The sequence below is a fragment of the Fusarium graminearum genome, chromosome 4 (genome assembly GCF_000240135.3).
Source record: "Fusarium graminearum PH-1 chromosome 4, whole genome shotgun sequence".
Taxonomy (NCBI): Eukaryota; Fungi; Ascomycota; class Sordariomycetes; order Hypocreales; family Nectriaceae; genus Fusarium; species Fusarium graminearum.
The window spans coordinates 6,018,627-6,042,008 of NC_026477.1; the positions used below are offsets into that span (position 1 = coordinate 6,018,627).

The following is a 23,382-nucleotide window of genomic DNA, read 5'->3' on the forward strand; positions in this document are numbered from 1 at the left end:
TGAGGCAAGACTGAAGGGTTGTCGTTAATAAGGATGAATACGGAGGCCGAGACGGGGACGGCGCGGAACGAGATGCCTCGGACTCGGCGGAGAGATGGTTGACAAAGCAGTTCTAAGATTAGCTGGAGGCCATTAGAGACGCCATTCAATATATATCCTGTGCATTCTCGCTTGATACAAGCGGAATCAATTGGACGAGATGAAGAACCGATGGTTGCAAAGGCGATCAATGCATTCAATCACAAGCTGTCTTGCTTACACGTGACGTGCGCCAACTCCTTACATAGGGGTCTTCATTATTAGCCTTTTAACCTTTGTGCTATAATGAGAGCCATCTCTTGCACCGAATGATTTGAAATATATTACAGAGACCCGTATTTGATAAAATGAATATTGTACACGTCGATGGCAATTTCGGTTTCTATCTTTTCATCATGACCCCATCATAAAACATTAAAAGTTATGAAGCCCCATAACCTTACCAGGAACCCCTGCAACGGCATCCCTACATACGGATATAACCATGACACCGTCATAATACCGCTTGAAGCTTTCTATAACCCCTGACTCTGAATTTCAAACTCCAGACTCCCTCGCATCATGCTTCGTCAACTGTCCATGCTCAATGGTGGGATCCTTTGGTAAGAGACGGTCTTCTGAAAAGCCTCTTAAACCCGTCGGCAACCGAATGGCTTCGAGCAACGTGATGTTTTTGATGTTTTCCTCCTTCAAGAGTATGCCCATCATTATTCTGGTTAGATACGATAGGCTGTCGAATCTGTGCTGGATTTGAGGGTGGTTGCGCTCTCGCCCTCGCTGGTATTGCTGAGTTGAGCGGCGCATTTGCTTGTGTAGTAGCACTCAAACTGTAGCTTGTAGCAAGTGTTGGTATTGATGTTGGTGCCAGTTTTGGCCCTAGCATCACTCTCTCGCCTCCTGGTTTTTGCATAGATCTGGGGACGTCATATTGGAGTGGCCTCGAAAACCCTCCCCCGTTAGGTCTTAACGGCATTCCCTCTTCTGGTGCTGTTTGTGGTCTTCTCTGCAGCTCCTCCTTCTGCCTAAGGCGAGGCTTTGGCTTTGGTGGCGTAGGAGGACGAACAGGACTCTTCACTGCCGGTTCAGGTGGAGGCGGCAAGGTTGACACTCGTATAGTCTTTGGTCCGCTTCTCGGTATTCGTGATTTTGGTGAGGCTTGTGTGAGTGGCTGCCCTGTGGGTGTTTTGGGGGTTATAGGGGTTATAGGGGGCGTCTTCATATTCAGATCAGTTGTCTCTCGCTGAGCCGATGTCGGTGGTGTAATATTCTTCGCAGGATTTGAAGTTGAGCGCTTGATCGAGTTTGCCGTGTTGATATTCAGGGGTGGAGGAGCACGCACAACACTGGACCTGGGTAACGACGATGGTGGCTGTTTTTTGGGGATAGACTCTCCAGCTTGATACACGACTCCAGAACTTGGTTTTTCTAGGCGCTTAGGATTCGGCGTGACAAGTAATGGTGAAGCTTGCAATACGCTTTCCTCGAACCTAGACATTGTAGGTCCTGGAAACTGCGGCTGCAGAGGGTACTTTGATGCTGGAGAAGGTATTCTAGGTGGTGTGATTTCTTTAGGTAAAGAAAATGTAGCTGCAGGTGGATTTTTAGAATGTGCTGGCGATGAGACCAACGGAAAAGAATTCTCTTCGTTGTGATAAGTACTAGACCCTGATGAACCCAGTGGTGAGTCGGACGACAACGGCCATGGATGCTCTGTCGGTTTTGTAGCCCCGGTTTTGTTTGGAACCGTCGATTTAGGGGCTTCATCGGGAAAAGTCTCTGAAGATGGCAAGGGGGGCGAGAAAGGCGGGATAAAGCTCTCAGGCCTGTATAAGCTCGGTGCTGGTAGTTTCCTCTGTGAATTCTTGGGCGTTGGCAGCGTCGAAGTCCTTGATGAAACAAGCTCTGCAAGCTTGAGAGGTTGCACGACATCTGGAGTCTCTTCCCTTACGAAGTTTTGCGTTGGTGGTTGCGCCTTGGCAAACTCTTCGGGCTCAAGACGAGTACGCCCATTTTCAGAATGCAGCCCTGACGTTGTCGAAGCTGAATACTGCGTAATCTCAGATTGGCGCAGTCGCATATCGGCATCCGGTGTTTCTTTTCGGGACCAAATTGAGTATGCTGTGGACATGGACGTTCGGTTAGGATCGAGCTCGCTGGGTAAGATTGGTTTGTCAATGTCTGGAGCGTCTGTATTTGCTGTTTCATCGGGTGACTGATCTTGGGACCAGACTGTCGAGGTGGTTAAGACTGATGCTCTGGTTGGGTCAAGTCGAGACTGGAGTGGTATATGGATATCGGGTAGTTCTAGTGAAAGAGGTCTTGGAGTAGAAGCACCTTCAGAGTGATCTAGTATGTCTTCCAGTACAGTGAGAGCGTCGTCTTCGTCCTGATCGCCATCATCCTCGTATTCAGATGGTGAGTTGGAAGAACCATCTATAATTTCTCTCATCCTCCTGGCTCGTGCCATATGCTGTGCCCTTTCTCTTAACTGCTCATACCCAACCTCTTGTTCTTCTTCGTCACTTTTGCCAGGGACTTCTCTCACCTCGTCGCCGCAGACGATGACGTACCATTTCACCGGCTCTCCTTTTTGCAGCTGATCCCTCAATTTCACGATCCAGCCATCCTCACCTGCCATTCTTTCGTAGTACTTGGCCATCTCACCTGCAACATCCACGCTCAGATCAATTCTCACCACATGATCAGCTACGTAGGCATATGGCCTACATGCCATTGTCATCTCGTCCACGTCAAACTCCTCCAGCAACCTGACTGGGGACCATGAGTGCATGAGAACAGCATCTTCGGCGTCGGGTACACGTGATTTGGGGAGATCGTGGTCATCATCCACATGATCAGGCTTGGGTTTGGGCTTGATGTTTTTCGCATTGCTGAAACTGGCTTGTGTCGGCGTGGTTGGCGGAGTGAGCTCGGGCAGGAAATCAAATTGAGCGTGTAACTGATCGAGAATGCAATAGGAAGACGCAGGCGCAAGAATCCAATTTGGGGCCGCATCTTCAAGATCGTTCAGTATGACAAAAATACGGATATCGCGGCGGTGCCATCGAAATCCGTGGCATAGATAAGTCGGCATCGAGTCGGGTCGTTGTTGGGTGGTGAGACAAGGGACGGGAGACTGTGGGATATAAGTGACTGGCTTGGCTGACTGCAGTGATTGATTACCTCACTCAAGCGTCACTTTAACTTGTCCTCTCTCAAAAAGACAAAGCCTCTTCTGACCAGGCTTCATAGAGCTACCTGTAAAGCTCCCGACATTTCGGTATCGACGGCTGAGACTGAGGCTTGGTGGTGGTTGTTTGAGGATGAAAAGTAAGGAATGGAATGGTTGGAATTTCTTCCGTTCCATCTTCCCTTCCTACTTTTACCTCTGTCTAACTACGCTTATCTGAGCGTCGTCGCCTACTGGATCTCACTACCTCGTACCTTACTCAGAATAGTATTAGATTGGCTGGTTCAAGGTACGGGCAGGTAAAGCCAACGTCAGAGTCAAGCCTAATTCCGTCTTCGGAAAGTATAGCCCCATAACCTAACGGTAGTCGCACTTCCACCGTCCGCATGCAAACGCAAACCACTTGAATGGGCTGCTTCCATGTTCTGTTCTAGGCCTTGGACTGAGACAATGTCTCGCGTGTAGCCGTCTAGAACAATAGCAGTTGTTATTACCATGTTTTAGTTTGCTACTGAATCAAGTCTTAGTCAACAGTAACAAGTTTTATGACATTAATTCTTTTCATTTAAATATACCATGCAATCTCTTAATCATCCTTGCTCTAGAGTTTTGCAGAATCAATAAATCCAACGCCCCGTTTTCTTCTAATTGTATAATCGTTATCATCAATACACCTCTTTAATAGTGTACAGCGGTCCCTAGTTTTTGAATCCCATCAAATCCAGGCTCACGCCGCCTGTGTCTTGTAGTCCTTCCATAGTAGCGCCCCCAAAGTCTTGAGCGTCAAATTCAAAATCCATGTCTTGCAAAATATTGTTCACGTCCTCATCTGAGAGGTTGATATCCACGTTGCTAGGCATGACAGGCACAGCCGCAACTTGCGAGACCTTCTTGGCCACCATATCCTTGAACTTGTTCAGCAAGTCGATATCGTCTGCAGGGGTGGTACTAGAGTCGAGGATGCGTCGAGCCCGAGTTTGCAACATGGCATCCGAGGGCATATATCCTTTGCAGGCGACATGATCCTCAACATAGCTGATGAGACCGCGCTCCAATTCGCGAGAGCAGAAAACTTCGGCTGGCCGCGCCGCCTGTGATGTGAGCTTCTCGATGTAGCTGTTTGCAATGGCTGCTGGAAGGGACTTGGCGCCTTGACCCATGGACACCTGCGCATCTGCAGGGAAAGGGTCAAGTGATGCCTTGGGGCAGGCATACGGTGGCGCAAATCCAGAGCCGCCCGACTCGAGTGCCCAGCCGTCGCTCATTGGGAGACCAGGACCATCTGTCTTGAGAATTCCAGCGTCGCGCTTGAGTCTCTGTAGCCACTCGGCGTTATCTGCTGCAGTCTGGTTCCAAGGATCATCACTGAAGTATTGTTAGTTCATGATGCAACCTCATGAAAAGACTCGGAAAACTTACTCGTCGTAGAGAATCCAGCGGGCTTGATGCTGGATTTCCTCATCACTCGGCACATGACGGTTGGGATTGTTGACCGACATTGTACCAGCAACCCATCGTTTCAACTCCTTAGCCAATCGTCTGTAACAGTTGGCATCGTTGAGGAAGTAAGGCCCAGGGCGGCTGTTACCACTGCCTATATCGTACATGCCATCACATCCCATCAGCACAGGGCATTCGCTGCTGAACAAGGTCGTGGCATCGGTAACGGCGGTCCCACTGACCGTCGATTTTGAGCTATCCTGGAGAGAAAAGGCAGGTGAGCTGTCGCTTGTTACGGGGTGACGGTTCTTGAAACCCTCCAGCCAAGAGGCATTATCGGCCGCGGTTTGGTTCCAACCGTCATCGAATTCATAGATAATGATACGAGCTTGTCGCTGAAGGTCGTCGTCTGTGGGTTCAATGCCCATGGAGCGTTGCAAGATAAGATAGTCCTTCAGTTCACGCTCAAGACGTGAGTAACTGTGGATTGTCGAGTCAATCGATGAAGGGTCTTTTGATCGACAAATATGATCCACCACGTCTTCACTTCGTGGCAAGTGTGCACGTCGACGGAAAGGGGCAAGCCAGTTGGTAGACGATGTCGCAAGTCGGATCAGCCAGTTGGCAATAGCTTCCGATGGGTGTGTCGATACTTCCTCTACTCGTCCAACAATGCGACAAGCCTCATCCTGAAGTTCATCGTCCATTGCTGTTAAGCCCAGTAGTCGTTTGGCCTTGACAAACTCATGGAGTTGTACCTCCATGGGGCACTCCTCGAACAAGTTATCCTTGCCGTTAATTTTAAGTGATGCCAGCCTATTTTCCGCAGCTCCACGTAAGGGACCGAATCTTGCCTTTTGCTGCAGTGTCTCGGAGCTCATGATGATATCACGAAGCCAGGATGGGCGCGTCGCAATGCCTTGCAAAGACAACAATTCGCTGGCGTAAATAATACGACAACCTTCAACCATCATCTCTTCGTCGTTCGGTAGTCGTCCGTGTTGGTCCTTGTAGTTCCGTGTGAAGAAAGCCATTTCCAGCTTAATCAACTCGTAGGCATTACGAGGTGACTCTGGCGGGGAGTGATTGGCTACGTATGGTAACGGGGATGTGCGTTCATAGTGAATAAGATCTATTTCAAAAGTTAGATGTTGGCAACTTGTCTACAGGATATTGCAGAGGTCTCATACATGGAGGCATAGAGTTCTCGACCATTTCGAGTACTGGATTATCAAAACCCCAGTCACCCTTCCAGTCAGCCATGGAATAACCCGTCTTGAAATGCTCCGCCAAATGGTCGACACGAATAGTCCATGTATCCATCACGATACCACAGAAACCGCACCGGGACCGAATCTCTGGCGTAGCCACCTTCCACGACTTCATGGACCAGTCCTGAAACTTGATGTTATGAACCAAACGCAAGTGTTGGTTGAGGTGATCTTTCCGGTAAAAGGTTCGTTCGGTAGGGGTACGCTCTTGGCAGGCTGAATGGTTGTGACTCTCAATATGTGCATCGTCTGGGTTGGCGTCACCGCAGAAGACACAGGACAGTATGCCAGTGTCGGGGTTGACGGCCTTTGAACCGTGAGGAGTACACACCCACCGCTCGAGGGACAAGTGCAATGACTTTTCATGTCGCTGCCAGTCATGCTTGGTTCTGAAAGTCTCCGTGCAGAATGTACATTGGAAAGTCTTGAGCGGGACCGTAAGGCTTGTCTTTTCTTTTCCTGTTTTTACTGAAGTCCTTCGGCGACGACGTCGACGGCCATGGCTGTTGAACGGAGCTGAGTTAAAGGATCCCCATGAGTTGCGAGATCCGTGTGAGTAAGCCGATCCATGAGAACCATTGCTGGAATGAGATGTTCCCAAGCTGCTAATCGACGACTGGTTGCAAATTGATTTACCTGAGCCATCGTCCGCGTAGCTCAAGCTGAAGGGGCTATCGATTCCAGATGACAAGCCAGAAGACGACGCTGTAACGGCCCGAGCAATGGCGCTGACGGACGCAGGTTCGTTCTCGGGAGGAGAGTGCTCCCAACGCTGAAGTGGGTTCATGGCTTCAAGAGCTGGTGTTCCCCGGCGCTGGGGGATATCCATTGGACCTGACCATGAGCTGGTGTAGTGGGGTGACGTGGAGCGAGGAGGTTGAACCTTGCCTCGTCGGCGTGCATTTGCAAGCCAGTTGGTGATCTGTACCTTGTTCAGGCCGGTTTGGCGCTGCAACATTTCTTTCTCCTCATCGCTGGGATACGGGTGACGGTTGTGTGTCGATAGCCAATTTTTGAGAATGCGGACAGATTCGCGAGAAAATCGTGCTCCAATTTTAGGAGGAGCTGCTGCCTTGTTGTTGAACATCTCTCCCATGTTGGCTAGGTCGGAAACAGAAGCGTTGCGAGAAGCATTTCGAGAGGATTGGCAAGAGTCGTCTTGGGTGTCCTCTTGCAAGGTGTTGGGTATCTCAGGTCCCGATGACAGGAAAGGGTTGATGTTAAAGGATGCTGCTGAAGGGTTGATGGACTTTGGGGCAACGGCGAAACTGCAGTCGACCTTCAAGGCCACACAGGTCGTACAATAGTCCTTGTACATACCCTCTCTGATCTTTTTGCAAGAGAAGCCAGCCATGGAGCAGTTGATACATGGGGATGGAGGTGAATCCCACTGGAACTGGTTGGAAATATCATCGGCAGTTGCCATGAAGTCCATTCCTTGAGTGGGCATGTCTGGCAGAGGAAAGTTGTTGTCCGAGAAGTGCTGAAGGGCGCAAAAGCTAAAGTCATCCTCGCTGACATTTGCGAGAACAAGGTCAATGTTCTCGTTGTCGTCGCCTGCAAGGCCAGTCAGAGCATTGCCATCCTGGGTTTCCTGAAAGGCGTCGATAGCCTTATCCCAGTTGACGAACTGTTCCATCTCGTCGATGCCGGCCATGCTGCACAAGGGTAAGCGCTGATGTGGAACAGAGATGTCAATTCAAGTCGATCGAAAGGCGCGCGCAAAGATTGACAGACAACCATGAGCCGAATGTAGAGTTGGTAGTCGAGTCAAGCCAATCCAGCCCGGCCAGTCCCACTTGAAACGTTGAACAAGTGGTATGAGATAGAAAAGTGGCTAACTATCGTTGAATATGAGAATAAAAGAAAAGAAGGAGGCTCATGAATCGAGGATGGCCTCTGAGTTTTGTTCAAATCGAAAAGATCATAGCCACATAATGGTCTGTCTAAGAGAACCGTTTCGATGGAGTCAGCCGTCCTCAACCCCAGAACTTGGATAGTACCAAAAGGTCTGGTGGAGTTGGAGTGCAGACTGTCGGCCAAGTCACACCAACCAGCTTGACTAGTCTAACCAGATTGTCAAGTCGTGCGCCCTTCAATTGACAGACAAGGATCATTTTGATCAATGGACCCACGCACACGAGCTAGGAAGTGACGGTGTTATGAGCACTGTAGAATGATTGCTTTCTGTTCATTTGATGGTGAGCCATGCTAGCGAGTCGCCAATCAGCGACTCTGATGTACAGTGTCAGCTTAATCGTGTTAAGCGACACTGGCGCATCCTGAGCTCCGCTTCTCGTTATTCGCAAGGCGTAACCATCCATGCAGGTGCGTCTAGTTCCTCCAGTTGACCGTACACCGAGACCGGCCTTTGTGTGAATCTTTTCCCCATGGTCAGGTCCGATTTTGATCTTTAAGAATAAGAATATCCTAATGAGGTCAGCTGTGGCCCTGATCCAATCGGAATGATATACGGATACAATATGACTCTATAAGGGTCTAAAAGTCTGCATCCCCAGTCTACATGTGTGGGGTTGAGCACGTCCTCGGGGAAATCTGTTTATTCCGTCTTATTCTAGCTCGTTAATAAGTATATCTCGCGTCCATATCTCTCTTCTGGACTGCAACGAAAACACTGGAACATTCCAAGGACCATGTATCGGGGAAAAGAATAAAGGCCATGCTCTTGGACCTGTAGGTAAGATTTTAGAAACAGCCACCAATACGCCGTACTGTTGCCATTGGGTCAGGAAATCGCAGATCGCTTGACGACATACGTAGTATTTCCCTGCTTGAGTATGATGTTGTGTGGTGTTGTCTGACGCATTGGTAAGCAGGAGAGTTGGATCATGTCTGGTGTGGTGCAAGTCTCGAACTTCAAGGGAAGGCACCAGCATTGTATTACTGCCTGCCGTATCGTCTCACTGCCCGCTCATGCGAGCTTCGCCTGCCTTACGGAGTACGCAGCGGAACTACAGCGCGCAGTGGGTCAGCCGTGGGTACGGTAACAGCGGAGTCTCCAAAGACTGACCCACCCCGGCTCCGGAACTCGCGATCACGGAACAACCAAGAGGGTGTCGTTCAATTCTAGGTAGTCACTGTTTTTCGAGACGTTGTTAGCAGAATGTTCGCTACCAGAGTGGAACTAGGCTCAAATCACTTCAGCTCGCCTAGTTTTCAGCTTAGCATAATCCTTAGTAGCCGTTGCCGCCAGCAGATACCTGTATTAACTTAGTAGTTAGATACTAACCGGCCCGGAGATAGACAAGCAACCCAATTTTCCCCAAGTGCCAAAATCTTTCATATTAGCATAAACTGTACATTATATCTGTGGCTGGCTCCGAATCGTTCTGTTAGGTTAATAAGTCCGTATTACAACAGGGCCAGTCGGCCGCTTTTGATAGACTCTACGTCTCTACCGTCGTCAAAGGACTATCCGCATATCGTGGTGTTTACATATTGAAGAACTAATCTCATCGCATAATTTTGTTCTACCTTTGTGGTGACAATAACATCCATCGTGGTCAATATCTACTTATGCCTCCAGTCTGGTATGCCAGCATTATCTGGATATATAGGTAGAGACAATTTATACCAGGTAACTCCAAAATAGCTTTACTATTTGAAAGGAATTATTTACCCTAGAGACAATCCTTCCATCCGTTGTTCTTCTTTAAACTCGTTCAGAACCTGGCGATAGTCAAGCGACGCCATGTATGTACCTTCCAAGGGCAGCTCACTTTCATCTTCATTTCTAAGATACCAGTAGCGATACTAACTCCCACCGTTTTGCATTTATTCCGCTCCTTCATTCTGTATAATAAATGAAGGCTCATTTGATCTAAGAAAATATATGAGCTTAACAGTAATCATTCTGTATTACCACAGAGCTTTCCCCATGTTGCTCTATTCAAGTAGGTGTTCCAGCATGTGGTGTTGACCATAGCCGCGTCAGTTCACAGCAATTCGTTATTTATCAAAGGGTTAACCGAACATTTGAAGCGCAAATGCATTATTTATGACAATTTTTATTGGTTACAAATACATTAAGACTCGTGCAGTCACTTTGATACTAAATTGTATGAGCCCCCAGCCCATCACTTGCTAACGTGCTGGGCACGATCGCCTATTGATCCCATGTCGACATCCTATGATATACTGCAATACCAGTCACTTGTGTTCCTAGATTCGGTTTCAAACCTGATTGGAAATGATTACCTGCGATACAGTGTATATCTACTCTCCAAGGTTCGCGATCAATAACCGTCTTCGTGTGGCTACCAGGGGCTGCTCTGTTGTAACACAGTACAGCACGACGATCGCGGCAGTAAATTTGTTGCATATCCAAATCTAGAAGGCCTTCAGTATGGCCCTTTCAGCCATTTCTTTCATTATTCGGTATTTGTCTCAAGACGTCTTCGGCTGGTGCGAAGTCGGCCGTCAACTTCAAACGTCGTTACACTCACACATCAGTCCTGCTCACCAACATTTCTAACACAGGCATACGGAATAAGCATATGGCAGAATGCCTCAAGGTGGCTATCTACGGGGCTGGCGATTTAAAATTTACTATATATTCACGCCTAGTCTACTAGATTTGCCGATTGTCAAGCTACCAGAAAGTGTGCTGCTGCACTTGTCTTTGGGATTGAAGCGTTTTATGGCACAACCCAAGTTTCAGTGCTCTTCGGAATGCAAGCTGGATACCTTGGCGTTCTGGCGTTTCATGAGGTTGAGTTAAAGTAAACAGTAAGAATGATAGTAACACTTGTAAATCAAAAGAGGAAGCGGAAAGCAGGCTCAAAGCTGATACTTAATCAGGTTCTCAACTCACAGTCGCTCACGCGACACCGCATTCTCTTTTAGGCTTGACTATGTACACTATCTTGCGATATTTAGTCGGGTCCTGTCTATATGAGCATTTTCGTGTCGTGAAACATTGTGTTTTTGAGGTCAAGTGACACCGCTGGCTCCAGCCCCTGGTGCTGAATAGTCCTCTTCGGTTACCTTTATGGAAAGAAACTGGCCCTAGACCAGACATGTATGTAATCAACGTGCTCCTTGGCAGCAACTCCTCCAACGCCATGAGGTAAAACTCATTCGAAGAAATTGTGCATGCTGCGAAAACCAAATAGCGCCGGTCCTTGACTCGCCTCCCATCCACAAAGATTCACGATACAGTGACTCCTTGCTGGCCTCCAAACACTTCATAAATCGTTTGTAATCCGTCATTGATGCTACTCATTAATCGTGGCCAAGTTCTCGTAGCTCCCGCTCTTTGGCAGCAAGCATTTCTCGCATCTTATCCGCCTCGCGCTGTAGCGCAGCACGACGCTCAGCCTTTATCCTATCGGGCTCGAAATCACGCGGTCCAGCACCTGGAGTGTTGTCGCGGTTGGAGAAGGCGCTGGGGCTGGGGGCTGAGGCAATAGTACTGCCAGGTGATCGGATGGGTGGCAAGGAGTAGTCGCCATCATCGCTTCCTGTCCCAAGCTTTGGCGGAGTAGTGGCTGACATTGAGGGGTTGAGAATAGACTTCAGGTTTATCGAGGAAATCCGTTTTGAACTCTCCTGGCTAGCTTCTTGAGCGGTGGATGCTTCGCCTTCTGTAGTAGAGAAGGACCGTTTCCGTGTTGGCGAGAGAAACGAGGCAGGGGACAGAGACGTCTTTCTATCATCGTTGGCTGCCATCGACGCCATGGGGGCCAACCGGTTATCGTCGTTTGTGGAGCCTGTGTAGTGACGTGGGTTGTTCGACTGATGATACGCAGCGAGATCAGACGTCGAGGGCAACGGCGATATTGTTCTGTTGGGTCGTATCGACGGTAAAGGCTCGATCGTGAGTGGGTGGTCGGGACGACGGCGAAGACCGAGGTTGACAGATCCGTCTTCGTTCATTGATCCCCTCTCTGCATTGGCAATATACTGGTTGTGTGGCTCGGGTGAGTCCATCGTGTCCTCCATTTCCTCATCCTGAGAAGCGGGAATGATCCGTTTCCGTCTCTTGATAGTTGATTTCTTCATCGTCATGGGTCGATGCACACCATGCAACTTATAGTACAGACCTGGGATTGTTAATCAATAGTGATCGGGGAATTAACAAATCAAAACTTACCACAGGCATTACAAATAGTATGACCACTCTCATCACGCCTCCAGAGTGGCGTAATCGTGGTGCCGCAATTTTGGCATGCAATCACAACAGTGGCGTTCGGATTTTGTTGATTTTGTAAAGCATTTACATCGAGAGGAACTGGTTCTGGTTTTGTGCTTTCACTTCGACTTTGGCAGCTCTGTCGCTTTTGGGTCCCGCCGAGGTTAGCACTCTTGGAAACACGATTGTTGTAAGCCGGGCATCCATTACAGCCCTCTGCGCCACCTGTTCCATTACAACGGCCACCACCAGGGCATGTTCCTCCAGGAGTTTGGTCGGCAGATACATATGTCGCATTCGACGCAGTTTTTGATGCTGCAGCTGTGGAGGGTTTGGGTGCTGCAGCTTGAGGGGGATCCGCGGGCACGACATTCGGCGGTCGCTTGAGGCTGGTTGGGCGAGACGCATTCCTGGCTTTCAGATAGAGACCACAGGCATTACAGATTGTAGCACCTTGGGGTGATCTTCTCCACAAGGGTGTTCGAGTAGTTCCGCAGTTACTACAATGAGATGAGCTACGGGACGAGAATGGAGATAGGGACATCAACACTCACCTGCAAACTTGACCTTGGCTACCACCATTGGCAGGGGGCGGGCTCGCTTTGGGGCCAAGATCTGCTACAGGGCTTTGTTGCTTTGACATGATGCCTGGTGTTGGGCTTGTTTTGGAACCAGGTGGACTTCCACTCAATCTCTGGCGATGGTCGTGGTTTTCTGTGCCAGTAGGAAGTCTAGTCCGTTCTTGAGAAGTAGGAGCTGGACAATCGTCGGGTTTCGATGACATTGGCCTTGTTGGTAACGCAGTGCGAACTGAGCCTGTCTCGCGCTGCTGGCTGTACAGCGCCGCTGTTTGGGCTTCTTGGCTCATGCCAGTAGATAGGGCTGGACTTGTTGACAATATCAAGAGACGGTAGATTGGGCGAATAAAGTAAGTGAACCGATATGGTTATGGTTGAAGTATTGCGGATTAGTTATAAATCGGAGACCGTAAGATGCATTGGCGTTGATGTGGATATCGAACTGAGGCAGAGGTCGGTTTGGTCGTCGTACAAATCAATATGAGTAAAATAAGATTCGGATTTGTTAGAAAAAAGGAAGGCCTTTACACGAGTCGTAATCGGCTGCGGCGGATTGGCAATGGTTTCGACCCGGCGGAGGAAAGAGGCGAATCCGGAGAGAAGCCGGAGCCGGGTTCCACGACTCTCACAGTATGAGTTCGCGGATGCCGACAGTAATCCAAGAGCCCAGGTACCTAATAATAAACCTGGCCTGCAGTGAAACGGTGTATCTTCAAGGAGATGACTGGCTGGCTGGCTGGCTGGTGGGCAGACAAGTCGATTAAGTCGCCAGGGTGCGAAAGGACGTAAGTGTTGCTGTAGGCTCGTAGGCAGGTGACCTAGCAAACAGAGCCAATCGAAAGTTAAATTGAGTTGATCGCACGGGAAGCCAGAGATTGGTCAGACGACAGATGTCAAATAGTGACGCGACAGTAACCAGATACTTGGGACCAGCGCAAGGCCCAGAATGAGACGAAAAAAGAAGGTCGGAGCAGATGAGGAGCGCGAGGGGTGGAGGAGGAGGAGGAGAGACGACAAGGGTTGGGTCTGTAAGAGAGTATCAAGAGATGGAAAGGATAGGTGGTGTAAGGAAGGGAATAGTTAATCAGGACCAAAGACACTCCAACAGAGTCGATCAGCCAAAAGGCAAAAGACAAAAGGCGGGCACAGGGGCGATCAATCTGTGACCACGCAATGACAGATGTTGAGAAGACAACAAAAGGCAAGGCGGCGCGAAGCGAACCCCGTCTCGTTTCTGGTATTCAAGGTGTGCTTGGCGAATAGCAGGGGACGTCTTTGTCAATGGACTGGACAGCACCACTAGGCCGGGACAGTGACAGTGACAAAGACAGTGAAACCAAAAGACCGGGGTCCGGCTGACTTAAGTTTGTGTGCTGGTAGATCGATAACGGAGATGTAGTGAGCGGCAGATGGCGGCGGAGGGAAGACGGTGACCCCGGGGGACTTAAGGAGATCCGAATTGGCAGGCGCAGGGCAAGGTAGAGAAAGGTTGAGGTGAGTGTGAATTGAGAACAGCAGTACGAAATAAGGTGATCGATGTCAGGCAATCTCGAACCAATGGGGCTGGGGCTTAATCTTGGATAGACTACAACTCAACTGGGCTGTACCGATCAGATTGTTTGGCATTAGTTATGGTGGATTGGAGACTGGCTGTCGGGTCTCGGGAGTTGCGTTGCATTGCATGCATGACCTGAATAGGTAGGCGTACAGTAGGCACGAAATGGAAATGGAAATGGAAATGGGCCGGCCGACTTTTGTTTTCTCTTCTGCCCCTCAAGAGCGGGACAACTACACTACCTGAATCCGTATTCACCTGAAGAGAACTGGCCAAAGCCAACCCAGGAGTGACGTGCGAAACAAGGCAAAGGAGAGCATCAAAAAGACACATGATGTGATTTCACAGGGAGAAGACCCTAGTGTGGAACAGCGTCCGGTAAGTGCCTGTCTGTCTACCGTGTAATCTAAGACCTGGGGGATGCTCTAGACATTCATCTCGTTCTAGCTCCTCTCTTAGCCTCAACCAAGATGCCGTTTCCGAAAGTATGGAGATTTCACCTTCAACCAACTGTCAAACTCTTGTCTTTGTAAAAGACATGAGTAAGTTTCGGCCAAGTCTTTCCTCTTGTGACTTCTTACATTGCTCAATGGATATCCGGAAAATACACACAAAAAAAGACCCTCCTCAACCTACGTGTCGTCACAGTGGAGGTAGCAAACACAGGCCCTTGAATTTAGACGTTCTAGCATGGCCCCCTCTGTCAAGTCTGCTCGGTCGCCCCTGAAATGCGTCCGATTACATTATCATTCACATGATTGGCTCAACTAATACGGAGAAATTCCTTCGAGTTGCTTGGCGCCATTCGGCTTCCTCGCAGGGGGGTGTCGCCCAGACCGACTACAACGATCCTGTTGGCACTAAGTTAGTGTCTGAGATCGGACCCTCTTATTCCCTTCTTTTCTTCTCATCTTATCAGCCGAGGTTTGTACTTCGTTATCTTTCTTATCTTATCTATCACGCGTTTCAACGCGAAACGAGTCGTTATCAATCGGTGGTAACTTCCATAGCTCCAAGCCGAAGTCCGAAGTGGGCGCAATTCAGGAACCGCAATTGCCGTCGCTGGGAGGTCAATTCCGACCTTCACGTCACACGACTCAATACTACATCGGTATTTTCAATACCACCAGACACTAGGTGCCAATCATCTCAATCACTCCATTTTTACCATGGTATCCGAGTTTGGAAGCTCTCCCAAGAGAGAGCCCACGCCAACTCTCCCTTTATCTTCCATCCCTCAGAAGCGCTCTCTCGAAGAGGGCCGTCATAGTCCTATCGTGCCCTCGCCATTGAACCCCGAGGTCAAACCTTCCGACTCCCTAGCCCCCGAAGATGCCTCGCAAGCAGCGCGATCGAAGTCGGTGCGCACCAAGAAAGAGACACTGAAGAAACGCGAATCCAAAGGTGCCGACAGCGCTCGTGCGACTCCAGATCCAAAACCAAAAACAACAAAGCAGCAAAAGAAACAAAGCGAGTCTAGTCCATTCCGCTACAAGCTTGCACCTCCCAAATTGTCTGATTTCGACCCTCCTCGTGGCCCTGTCATGACCACGCATCATGAGATCACAACACATGATGGTCAGACCGTTGAATTCTTTGAGACGTCAGACCAGTAAGTCAAATTCAACGTTAACCACAGGTTTTGCTTGACTGACGTACCAAGTGTCTCCAATAAGAAAAGCTTCCGATATACCCACTGTATCGCCGACCCCCTCTTCCCTTCGACCATCTACTATCGAGGCACGGAACCAGAGCCATATGGCCCCCGCATGAGCTTCGAAGACTCGGCAGGGCATGTCTACTTTGACAAGACGGCCCGGCAAGTCACAACCGACAAGGGATTTCGCATGGCGCGGGCGAACGTTGCTGTCAGAGAGGGTAGATGGTACTGGGAATGCAAAATCACTAAAGGAGTTCGGCCGCCCAAGGATGGCGAATCCAAACCAGAGGGCGGGCAACACGTGCGCATGGGCTGGGCGAGACGAGAGGCATCGCTTGATGCCCCAGTCGGGTTTGATGCATACAGTTATGGCCTCCGCGATGTTGCAGGCGAAAAAGTGCACATGTCACGACCCAAGGAGTTCTTTCCTGCAGGGGAGGGGATTCGAGAAGGCGATGTGATCGGTCTCGAGATTCAGCTGCCATCAGAAAACTTGCACTGCAAGATCATGACCGGGCACTATAATCCAGTGGTTGATCAAACAGATGATGAGCCTCTACCCACGGCTGAAGGGCGCAACATCGTCCGAGATCGCGTTCCCATTCGTTTCAAGGCACACACGTACTTCGAAAGAGTCGAATACCACCCTGTCAAGGAATTGGAAGATCTCATGAACCCAACGGGATTAGGTAGTGGTGTCTCAGAAGACCCCGGTCCGAATCACCCATCTCCCAGTCTCCGCACTCTCCCTAACTCTTGTATCCGCGTATACAAGAACGGTGTTCTCGTAGGAACCCCTTTCGAAGACCTACTAGGCTTTCTCCCGCCAGCTTCTCGCCCCCAGGCACAGGTTGGTGGTCGCGATGGTCTCGACGATGGTATGCTCGGATACTACCCTGCGGTGAGTGTCTTCCGAGGAGGTGCCGTAGAGGTCAATTTCGGCCCTGACTTCTGGTATCCTCCAACCGATTCTGCTACGGATGGTGGTCCCAATTTCGTCCGGTCTGGTACTCGCCGCCTGAACGAGCTGCATCCTGTAAGCGAGCGCTACCACGATCAAATCGCAGAGGATATTGTCTACGATATCATTGACGAGGTTGACTTTTGGTCCCAAGACGGTGGCGGTGCGACGGATCGGCAAGGTGTGAACGATAAGAGCGAGGCTGTTGCCATGGCTCCCGGACGAGAAGAGATTAAGGAATTGGTACAAGACGACTGATGCGTTGGAAATGCTCTGAGAACGTCACTACCCAATTAGGATGAAGGCAAGGCAAGCTTGGGAACGGACGTTTCTTATAATATGATACCCACGCACTGTGAAAATGCAGAAATCATTTTTTATTACTATTCAAACTTATTCAACAATAGCGAGAACCGGGTATCGATCATGCCCAAAGGCCCTATTTTCATTTCATCAATTATCATAACCCGTGTCATAAGCATTACATAATCATATCAAAGCAGCAGTTAAAGGACGCCATATATCCCATCTCAGCGGCGGACCGGCTCTTCGGGCGATACGGGTTCGGATATGTAGGGAGCAGGGGACCGCATAGATAGGGGAGACACAGGATCTCCGAGCACTGCCCTGTCAGCATCGCGTCTTGCAGCTGCCTCCTCCGGTCCTGGAAGCAGAGGGTCATCCGGAAGCTCCTCGATACGGCTACTGCCATCAATGGGAGTCTCCGAGGCAGACTTCTCGCGTTCGAGTCGTACCTCACGACCTCTTTTATGACAGTACCACAACACGAACATCAGTACTGTATAGAGTTAGCTGGCGAACAAACTTGATGGGTGGCAGGACTTACAGAATAAAGCGACGCTCCAAATAACGTTGGTGCCGATGAAGGCGGGCCATCGCACCTTCAGTGCGTTCACAATAGCCTTTAGCATACCGACGACAGCTCCGGGCTTCGTCACCAGATCCGTCAAATTGGATGGCTTGAGGAGATCAATAGCGGCATCCTTAATACCCTTCTCTGTGTTGGCCTTCAGACCTTGGCTCTCTGCTGCAGCTGCCAGCAACTCGGGCGCGAGAGACGATGTGAGCTTGTCAGGAAGCTGAGTAACGAGTTTCTTCAAAGAAGAAGGCAGTTTTTCAAAGCCCCGGTCGATAGCACCGTCACGGTCTTCGACAAGACTTGCAAGGTCGCCGTAAGCTGTCGGTACACCATTGGCAAGATCTTTAAAGACCTGCGTGAAGCGAGTCAACAGCTCGGAAGACTCGTTGGAGAGGGCTACGATCTTGTTGTTCTTGGCTTGAAGGTTCAGCCGATCGAGAACGTTGCCAAGATCCTGCTCCTCACGCTCAGCTTCAGGTTTGGCGACATTGTCCTCTGGCTTGAGGCCATCCTGTGGCTTCTTGTGTCGCGTGAACAGAGCGGTTAGGCGATTTGGTTGCTTTTCGACCTTTTTATCCTTCTTTTTGTCTTTCTTGTCGTGGGCCTCTTGAAGGGGCTTGGTGGCCTCTAACTCACTCTCAGACGCAGAAGAGAGGTCGATCTGGGGAGTGTTGACTCGTGGGGGTAGTGGCGGAGCTGGACCGTCATCTTCAAGGATGCTCCGAAGCCAGGCTTCGTCGTCCCGGTCAAGAACGGGGCTCAGAGGAGGGGTATTGGAGCTTTGGCTGTGATGAGTGCTTCGCCGCCTGGGATGTTGACCAGGTCTTTGGTTTGCGCTATTGTTGAAGTCTGGTACACGGCCATGGCTTGGATCGACAGAAGATCCAGCTTCGGTCTTTTTCGCAGCCTCCTCAGCGGCCGCGGCCTTCTGGGCCTTGTTCTTCTTGATCTTTTTGTACGTCAAGTATTCCAACATATTAAAGGTTGCTGTTTGGTTGAGGACCAAACTGCAGGTGCGAAATAGGGATTAGGGTATTTAACTACTGTCGACTGGAACAAGAGGCCGCCCAGTCTGAAAGAGCAGTGATGGCGAAATGTGTGTTGGCGCGCGCTTGTAATTCGTCTTTGTCTGGGTTGTCTTGTCTTGGGTGACGAATGATCTACGCCAGTCGACAAGGCACAGCCACATCACATGTGATGTCATGATAGCTGCCGAGCCCGATCCAACTAAAAGCTGGGTTCAGCTGAGGCAAAACTTGACGATATTAATACAAGACAAATTTCTTCTATCCCTTATGTTATTTTCTAATGAATTTTTCGTTATCTTTTACTTAGTCTTTGTTCTTTTGTGTTGACTTCCCAGGTTGAAGGCTTGGGGCCAACTTTTACTTCACCCCACGTTCAACCTTCTTGGGGCTCAATTGATGATCGACACTCAACTGCCGTCGGAGATACGAATCCGAAAATTATTGGCCGCATCCTTCTAGAGATAATGTGTGTGGGGATCAATACTTAATTCAACTTCGTGTGAATTCATCTATCAATTCGGGGGTATCATATTAATTTGTAGAAGACAGGCCTTGTAGGAAATTGCACGATTCCATCAATCAACATCGTCAGAATCCCCTCCGTCATCCTCTGCTTCGTCTGCACCTCCCTGGTCCCGAATAACCTCGTCAGCAAGGGTACTACGTCGCCAACCGCCTCCATCCTTCCGTCGTCCTCGCTGAAAGGCATCAGTTGACGTTACCGCCCTTTCGCCTGTATACTTGTTGCCTGTCCACTCGGTCGTGCATCGCGGGCATTTATTGTCTCTCCTGGTTCGCCAGAAAGCCTCGTCGCAGATCTCGTGTAGTCGGAAGTTGCAATCCACTTCGGCGCATCTCAAGCCTATTGTAGCTATGTCCTTACATGCTTCGCAGAACCTGATGCGCTGCCAGTCTTGTGGTTCGAGATCGGGGTCGTTGTATGTTTCAACCAGCCAGGGTCGCAGTTCGAGCAGTGCTCGTGGTGACAGTGTATAAAAGCCTTCTTGGCTTTTTTCAAACCATCCTCCCTCAACCAGGCTCGCAAGCGCAGTTTCAACTTCGCTGTGCTTCAGTCCTTTGTCTGCGACTGTTTGCGTTTGTGTTTCCAAATCGATGTGGCTTTCACGTCGGTTTGGTCGAGCCAGTTTGATGGCCTGCATCTCCGTGATAGCCATGACTTCCATGCGCGGTGTATTGAACTTTTCAAACATGGCATCTAGAACTCTCTTGATAAATGCCAGCTCTTCGGGGCTGTAGGTCGTGGCAAGCTGTGTTTGCGGATCGGAGGTAGTATTGACCAAAGCCCATATTCGTCTCTTTGTTACTTGGTGAACAGTGGTGCGAATCTCGTAATCAAACATCGACGCTACTTCGGAAACTTTATCGATGGCCTCATGAAAATGCTCTTCGGTGATTTGATCTCTCCGTATTTCATCCTCGTCTTCAGTTTGGCGCCCGGCGTTGAAGATTGCGGCAAGGACAGGTCGAGCCTCTTCGAATGTGATTGACCCCCGAGCCAGAATGGCTTGGAGAAAGGCCCTATCACCGTGACTGAAACTATTCACACTCATTATGTTTGAAATTTGTTCTGCTTGCGCTCAGAAGCGCCAGGATAATCGGATGGGCTCAATATAAAAACAGTAGTTGACGTAGAGGAAACAGATGGAGACGCGTTGGTCGCGTATCTGGGTCCACCTGTTAATTGAATGCAAAGCTGTGGCTGTGGTGGCGGCATAGAACGGGCATGTGAATGATGTTTGATGTAAGATTATGTCTCGACCGTTACCTACTTAGCAGTTACAGTTTAGTGTTAATATACCAATAAATTATATTTAATGATATTTACTCATTTTACTACTTGTATGCCATATTTATGCATTTTATTGACTAGACAAGCAAAGTGGTGAGTTTTTGGTCCTAACTGACACAACGACGGCCGTCCTGTACCGACCTGGAAGTTTTTGTTTAGATGCCAAATAGATGCTGAATGTGAAATTAAGCAATCATTCGACTGTTGGAAGAGTCCACCGACTGTTGATCTTGAAGCTTTAAGCAATAAGTGATTCACAACATTTATCATACGGACTGTCTAGGGTAGCCAAGCAAGGATGCTGACTCATCTCATCTGCCAATGAATTGCACTCCTGTCTTGAGCTTCAAAGAAGTACCTGCTAAGCTACAACATGGATCCCCTTACATCGCTCAAAACACATAACGCGTAGCCTTTCCCACATCTGTTCAAAAACAATAAGAATACTCGCGTAGGGTGTTGATTGCAAGCCCCGCGCAACGCAAAGGAAGGAGGACATACCAAACTCACTAGTTCAGGCAAAGAGCGGCCTGAATGCATGAGCCTTTCATCAAAGATTGCGACTCACCAATAGCCTGTCCCCCACAACTGCACACGGGTTAGACAACTACCCATCGCGAACCAGAAACTGGCAAATTGAACCTAGTATTCAATTAATTCCAGAGAGCAGAAAGACAACTACTTGTGGCTGGCCTCACAAAACCCGCAGGAGACCTTAATACTTTTTTTTGCCTGGTACGAACAATATCGACAACCATTTTGGATAGTTTACATCTCGGAAGGGGAAAATGGCGATGAACGTGACGGAACTGAAGGAGTTTGATGTCATTCGTGTGGCTAGAAGCGATGGTTCAGATACTGGACCAGGCTACTGGCCTGTCACGATATCAACTGCGACGACTACGACAAAAAAGACAAAAGATGCAGCAGCTGCTGAGAAGGCTCCAAGGACTAAGCCTCAAATGGTTCGACTGGCAGAAGATGATCCAAGGTTCACCGAGTGGAAAGTCAAACTGGGTATTCTTCTCAAACAAGAGCTGTGTCCGAATCCTGACGGTGAGTCGACTCTTCCGAGACAATCTATCTCAACTTACATCTGACTGATCCAGAGGGAAACCCATGGCTGGTGAATTTTCCTCGAGGATACTGGCTCTACGAAAAGTCGAAGCATTTATGGGTTTCTGGGTACCCAATCAAGGTCAAGCTTTTCAAGAGTCCCCAGGAGTTTGCTGTCCATTTAATATGGCTGCTTTCGACGTCGATGGACTATCGGGATTGTTGCTGTGCACACTGCAATGCTGCCAACATAATCAAGGGAGGCAGTGCTTCGGAGGAAGGTCTGATCATCACCCACGAACCTTCCAAGAACGACAAGATGCCACCCAGAGTAACACCTGTTCCTCTACCCCCAATGCCTGGACAGACATCGCAGAAGCCCGGCACTGTTCCCGACACTATTGTGCCTCGTTTGGCATCCACACAATCTACGCCAGCTGCTACGGCGCAAAACTCTCCAGCGCCCACACCGGTATCTGCTGCTGCGACTAATGTACAACGCGTTCGACAACCCCCTCAGACCCAACCCCAGGAACAGGTCATTCAGCCACCACCGCAATTACAACAGCAATTACAACCAGCGCCCCAGCCCCAGCCCCAGCCCCAGCAGCAACAACCGCCGCAGATGCAGCAGATACAGCACCAACCACAAATACAACAGCAACAGCAGATTCAACAACAGTCCCCCAGTCTCGCTCAAGCACCACCCCAACCCCAGCCTATACAATGGGCCCTCAAATCGGCCATCTTGTTTCGATCTGGAGAGCTCGTATGGTATCAAAATGGTAATACGTGGCGTCTTGGAGTTATCGCGTCTTCTTCCAATGGTCAACATGAGGTCATGCCAATTGGACATGGCATCGTTCAGCAGAACAACGTGACAAAGACTGACGGGGACATGCGGCCCTTTTATGCATTCACAGTACCACCAGTCACCTTGTCCGAGTTGAAAGACAAGAACTATGACGGTGTTCCGTGGGAATCACTTTTCCAGAGTTCTGTAGACGGGAACCGACGTGAGGTGCTTGCACTTGACGCTTCAAAGATGGCGGCTGTCAAGATTGATTATTCATACTCGCTTTGGTCTAAACTCACCGAAGATACGAAGATTAAGACCGTTACTTACTATGGCTGTTTCTTTGGAGCCGAGCGGGTCGAGATTGGTGATGCGATGCGGCTTAAATCGCTACCGGCCGAATTCAACGTCCCGGCCGAGACAGGCGTTCTGGGTCTACGGATCATCTTCACTACTAAAGAAGCCCCTGACGCTGTCTTTTTCCGTGGCCACATCTACCAACTCGTGTCCGAAGATCACCCCAACATTGTCCGGGATGAACAACTTCCCCTTGCGCTGCGCAGCGAGAGCCAGTGGCGTCGTTCGGTTGGGGCGCATCGATGGTGTTATGCACTGGTCAGAGAGAACATCACGTTCAGGGAGCAGTCGATTAGAGGTCGATTCTACCCAACTCATCGTCTCATGCCAATTCTTAACCCGGCTGAATTCCAAAGCTCGGTTGCGCAGCGCCGAGTCGATGACCAATACGCCCATCTTAACAACCGGATGGATGGCGTGGGGAGATATCTTGGTCGGAAGATCAGCCGAATTGACACCCTTGGAGCTTCGGTGATCCATACAGCTAGGATCAGCCTGGAGCCCTTCATTAAGGAAGGGGACCAGCCGGTTGAATAGTGCTGCGTATGTGCCGCGCATTCGCCATGCCCAGGAAATCACATGTGCCGAGGGACCAAGTAGTACGGGG

At 49.6% G+C, this 23,382-nt stretch overlaps 7 protein-coding genes across 7 annotated transcripts; 1 reads left to right on the top strand and 6 right to left on the bottom strand.

The window, feature by feature from the left end:
- Window positions 1–622: 622 nt before the first annotated feature.
- FGSG_09567 (uncharacterized protein) lies at window positions 623–3,147 on the bottom strand (the record flags this gene model as incomplete). Its single annotated transcript, XM_011329842.1, has 1 exon — window positions 623–3,147. Exon 1 carries the CDS (start codon window positions 3,131–3,133, stop codon window positions 623–625), a length of 2,511 nt encoding a protein of 836 aa, XP_011328144.1. The 5' UTR covers window positions 3,134–3,147.
- Window positions 3,148–3,659: 512 nt separating this feature from the next.
- On the bottom strand, window positions 3,660–7,597 carry FGSG_09566 (uncharacterized protein; the record flags this gene model as incomplete). Its single annotated transcript, XM_011329843.1, has 4 exons — window positions 3,660–3,698; window positions 3,961–4,594; window positions 4,649–5,801; window positions 5,860–7,597. The coding sequence occupies 4 exons, from the start codon at window positions 7,595–7,597 to the stop codon at window positions 3,660–3,662; spliced, it is 3,564 nt and encodes a 1,187-aa protein (XP_011328145.1).
- Window positions 7,598–11,184: 3,587 nt separating this feature from the next.
- Window positions 11,185–12,962, bottom strand: FGSG_09565 (uncharacterized protein; the record flags this gene model as incomplete). Its single annotated transcript, XM_011329844.1, has 3 exons — window positions 11,185–12,005; window positions 12,056–12,594; window positions 12,649–12,962. 3 exons carry the CDS (start codon window positions 12,960–12,962, stop codon window positions 11,185–11,187), a joined length of 1,674 nt encoding a protein of 557 aa, XP_011328146.1.
- Window positions 12,963–15,158: 2,196 nt separating this feature from the next.
- Window positions 15,159–17,106, top strand: FGSG_09564 (uncharacterized protein; the record flags this gene model as incomplete). Its single annotated transcript, XM_011329845.1, has 2 exons — window positions 15,159–15,839; window positions 15,891–17,106. Exons 1-2 carry the CDS (start codon window positions 15,397–15,399, stop codon window positions 17,104–17,106), a joined length of 1,659 nt encoding a protein of 552 aa, XP_011328147.1. The 5' UTR covers window positions 15,159–15,396.
- A 2-nt stretch (window positions 17,107–17,108) lies between these two features.
- Window positions 17,109–18,704, bottom strand: FGSG_09563 (uncharacterized protein; the record flags this gene model as incomplete). Its single annotated transcript, XM_011329846.1, has 2 exons — window positions 17,109–17,647; window positions 17,696–18,704. The coding sequence occupies 2 exons, from the start codon at window positions 18,702–18,704 to the stop codon at window positions 17,379–17,381; spliced, it is 1,278 nt and encodes a 425-aa protein (XP_011328148.1). The 3' UTR covers window positions 17,109–17,378.
- A 627-nt stretch (window positions 18,705–19,331) lies between these two features.
- FGSG_09562 (uncharacterized protein) lies at window positions 19,332–20,327 on the bottom strand (the record flags this gene model as incomplete). Its single annotated transcript, XM_011329847.1, has 1 exon — window positions 19,332–20,327. One exon carries the CDS (start codon window positions 20,325–20,327, stop codon window positions 19,332–19,334), a length of 996 nt encoding a protein of 331 aa, XP_011328149.1.
- Window positions 20,328–22,853: 2,526 nt separating this feature from the next.
- Window positions 22,854–23,333, bottom strand: FGSG_13609 (uncharacterized protein; the record flags this gene model as incomplete). Its single annotated transcript, XM_011329848.1, has 1 exon — window positions 22,854–23,333. One exon carries the CDS (start codon window positions 23,331–23,333, stop codon window positions 22,854–22,856), a length of 480 nt encoding a protein of 159 aa, XP_011328150.1.
- Window positions 23,334–23,382: the final 49 nt, after the last annotated feature.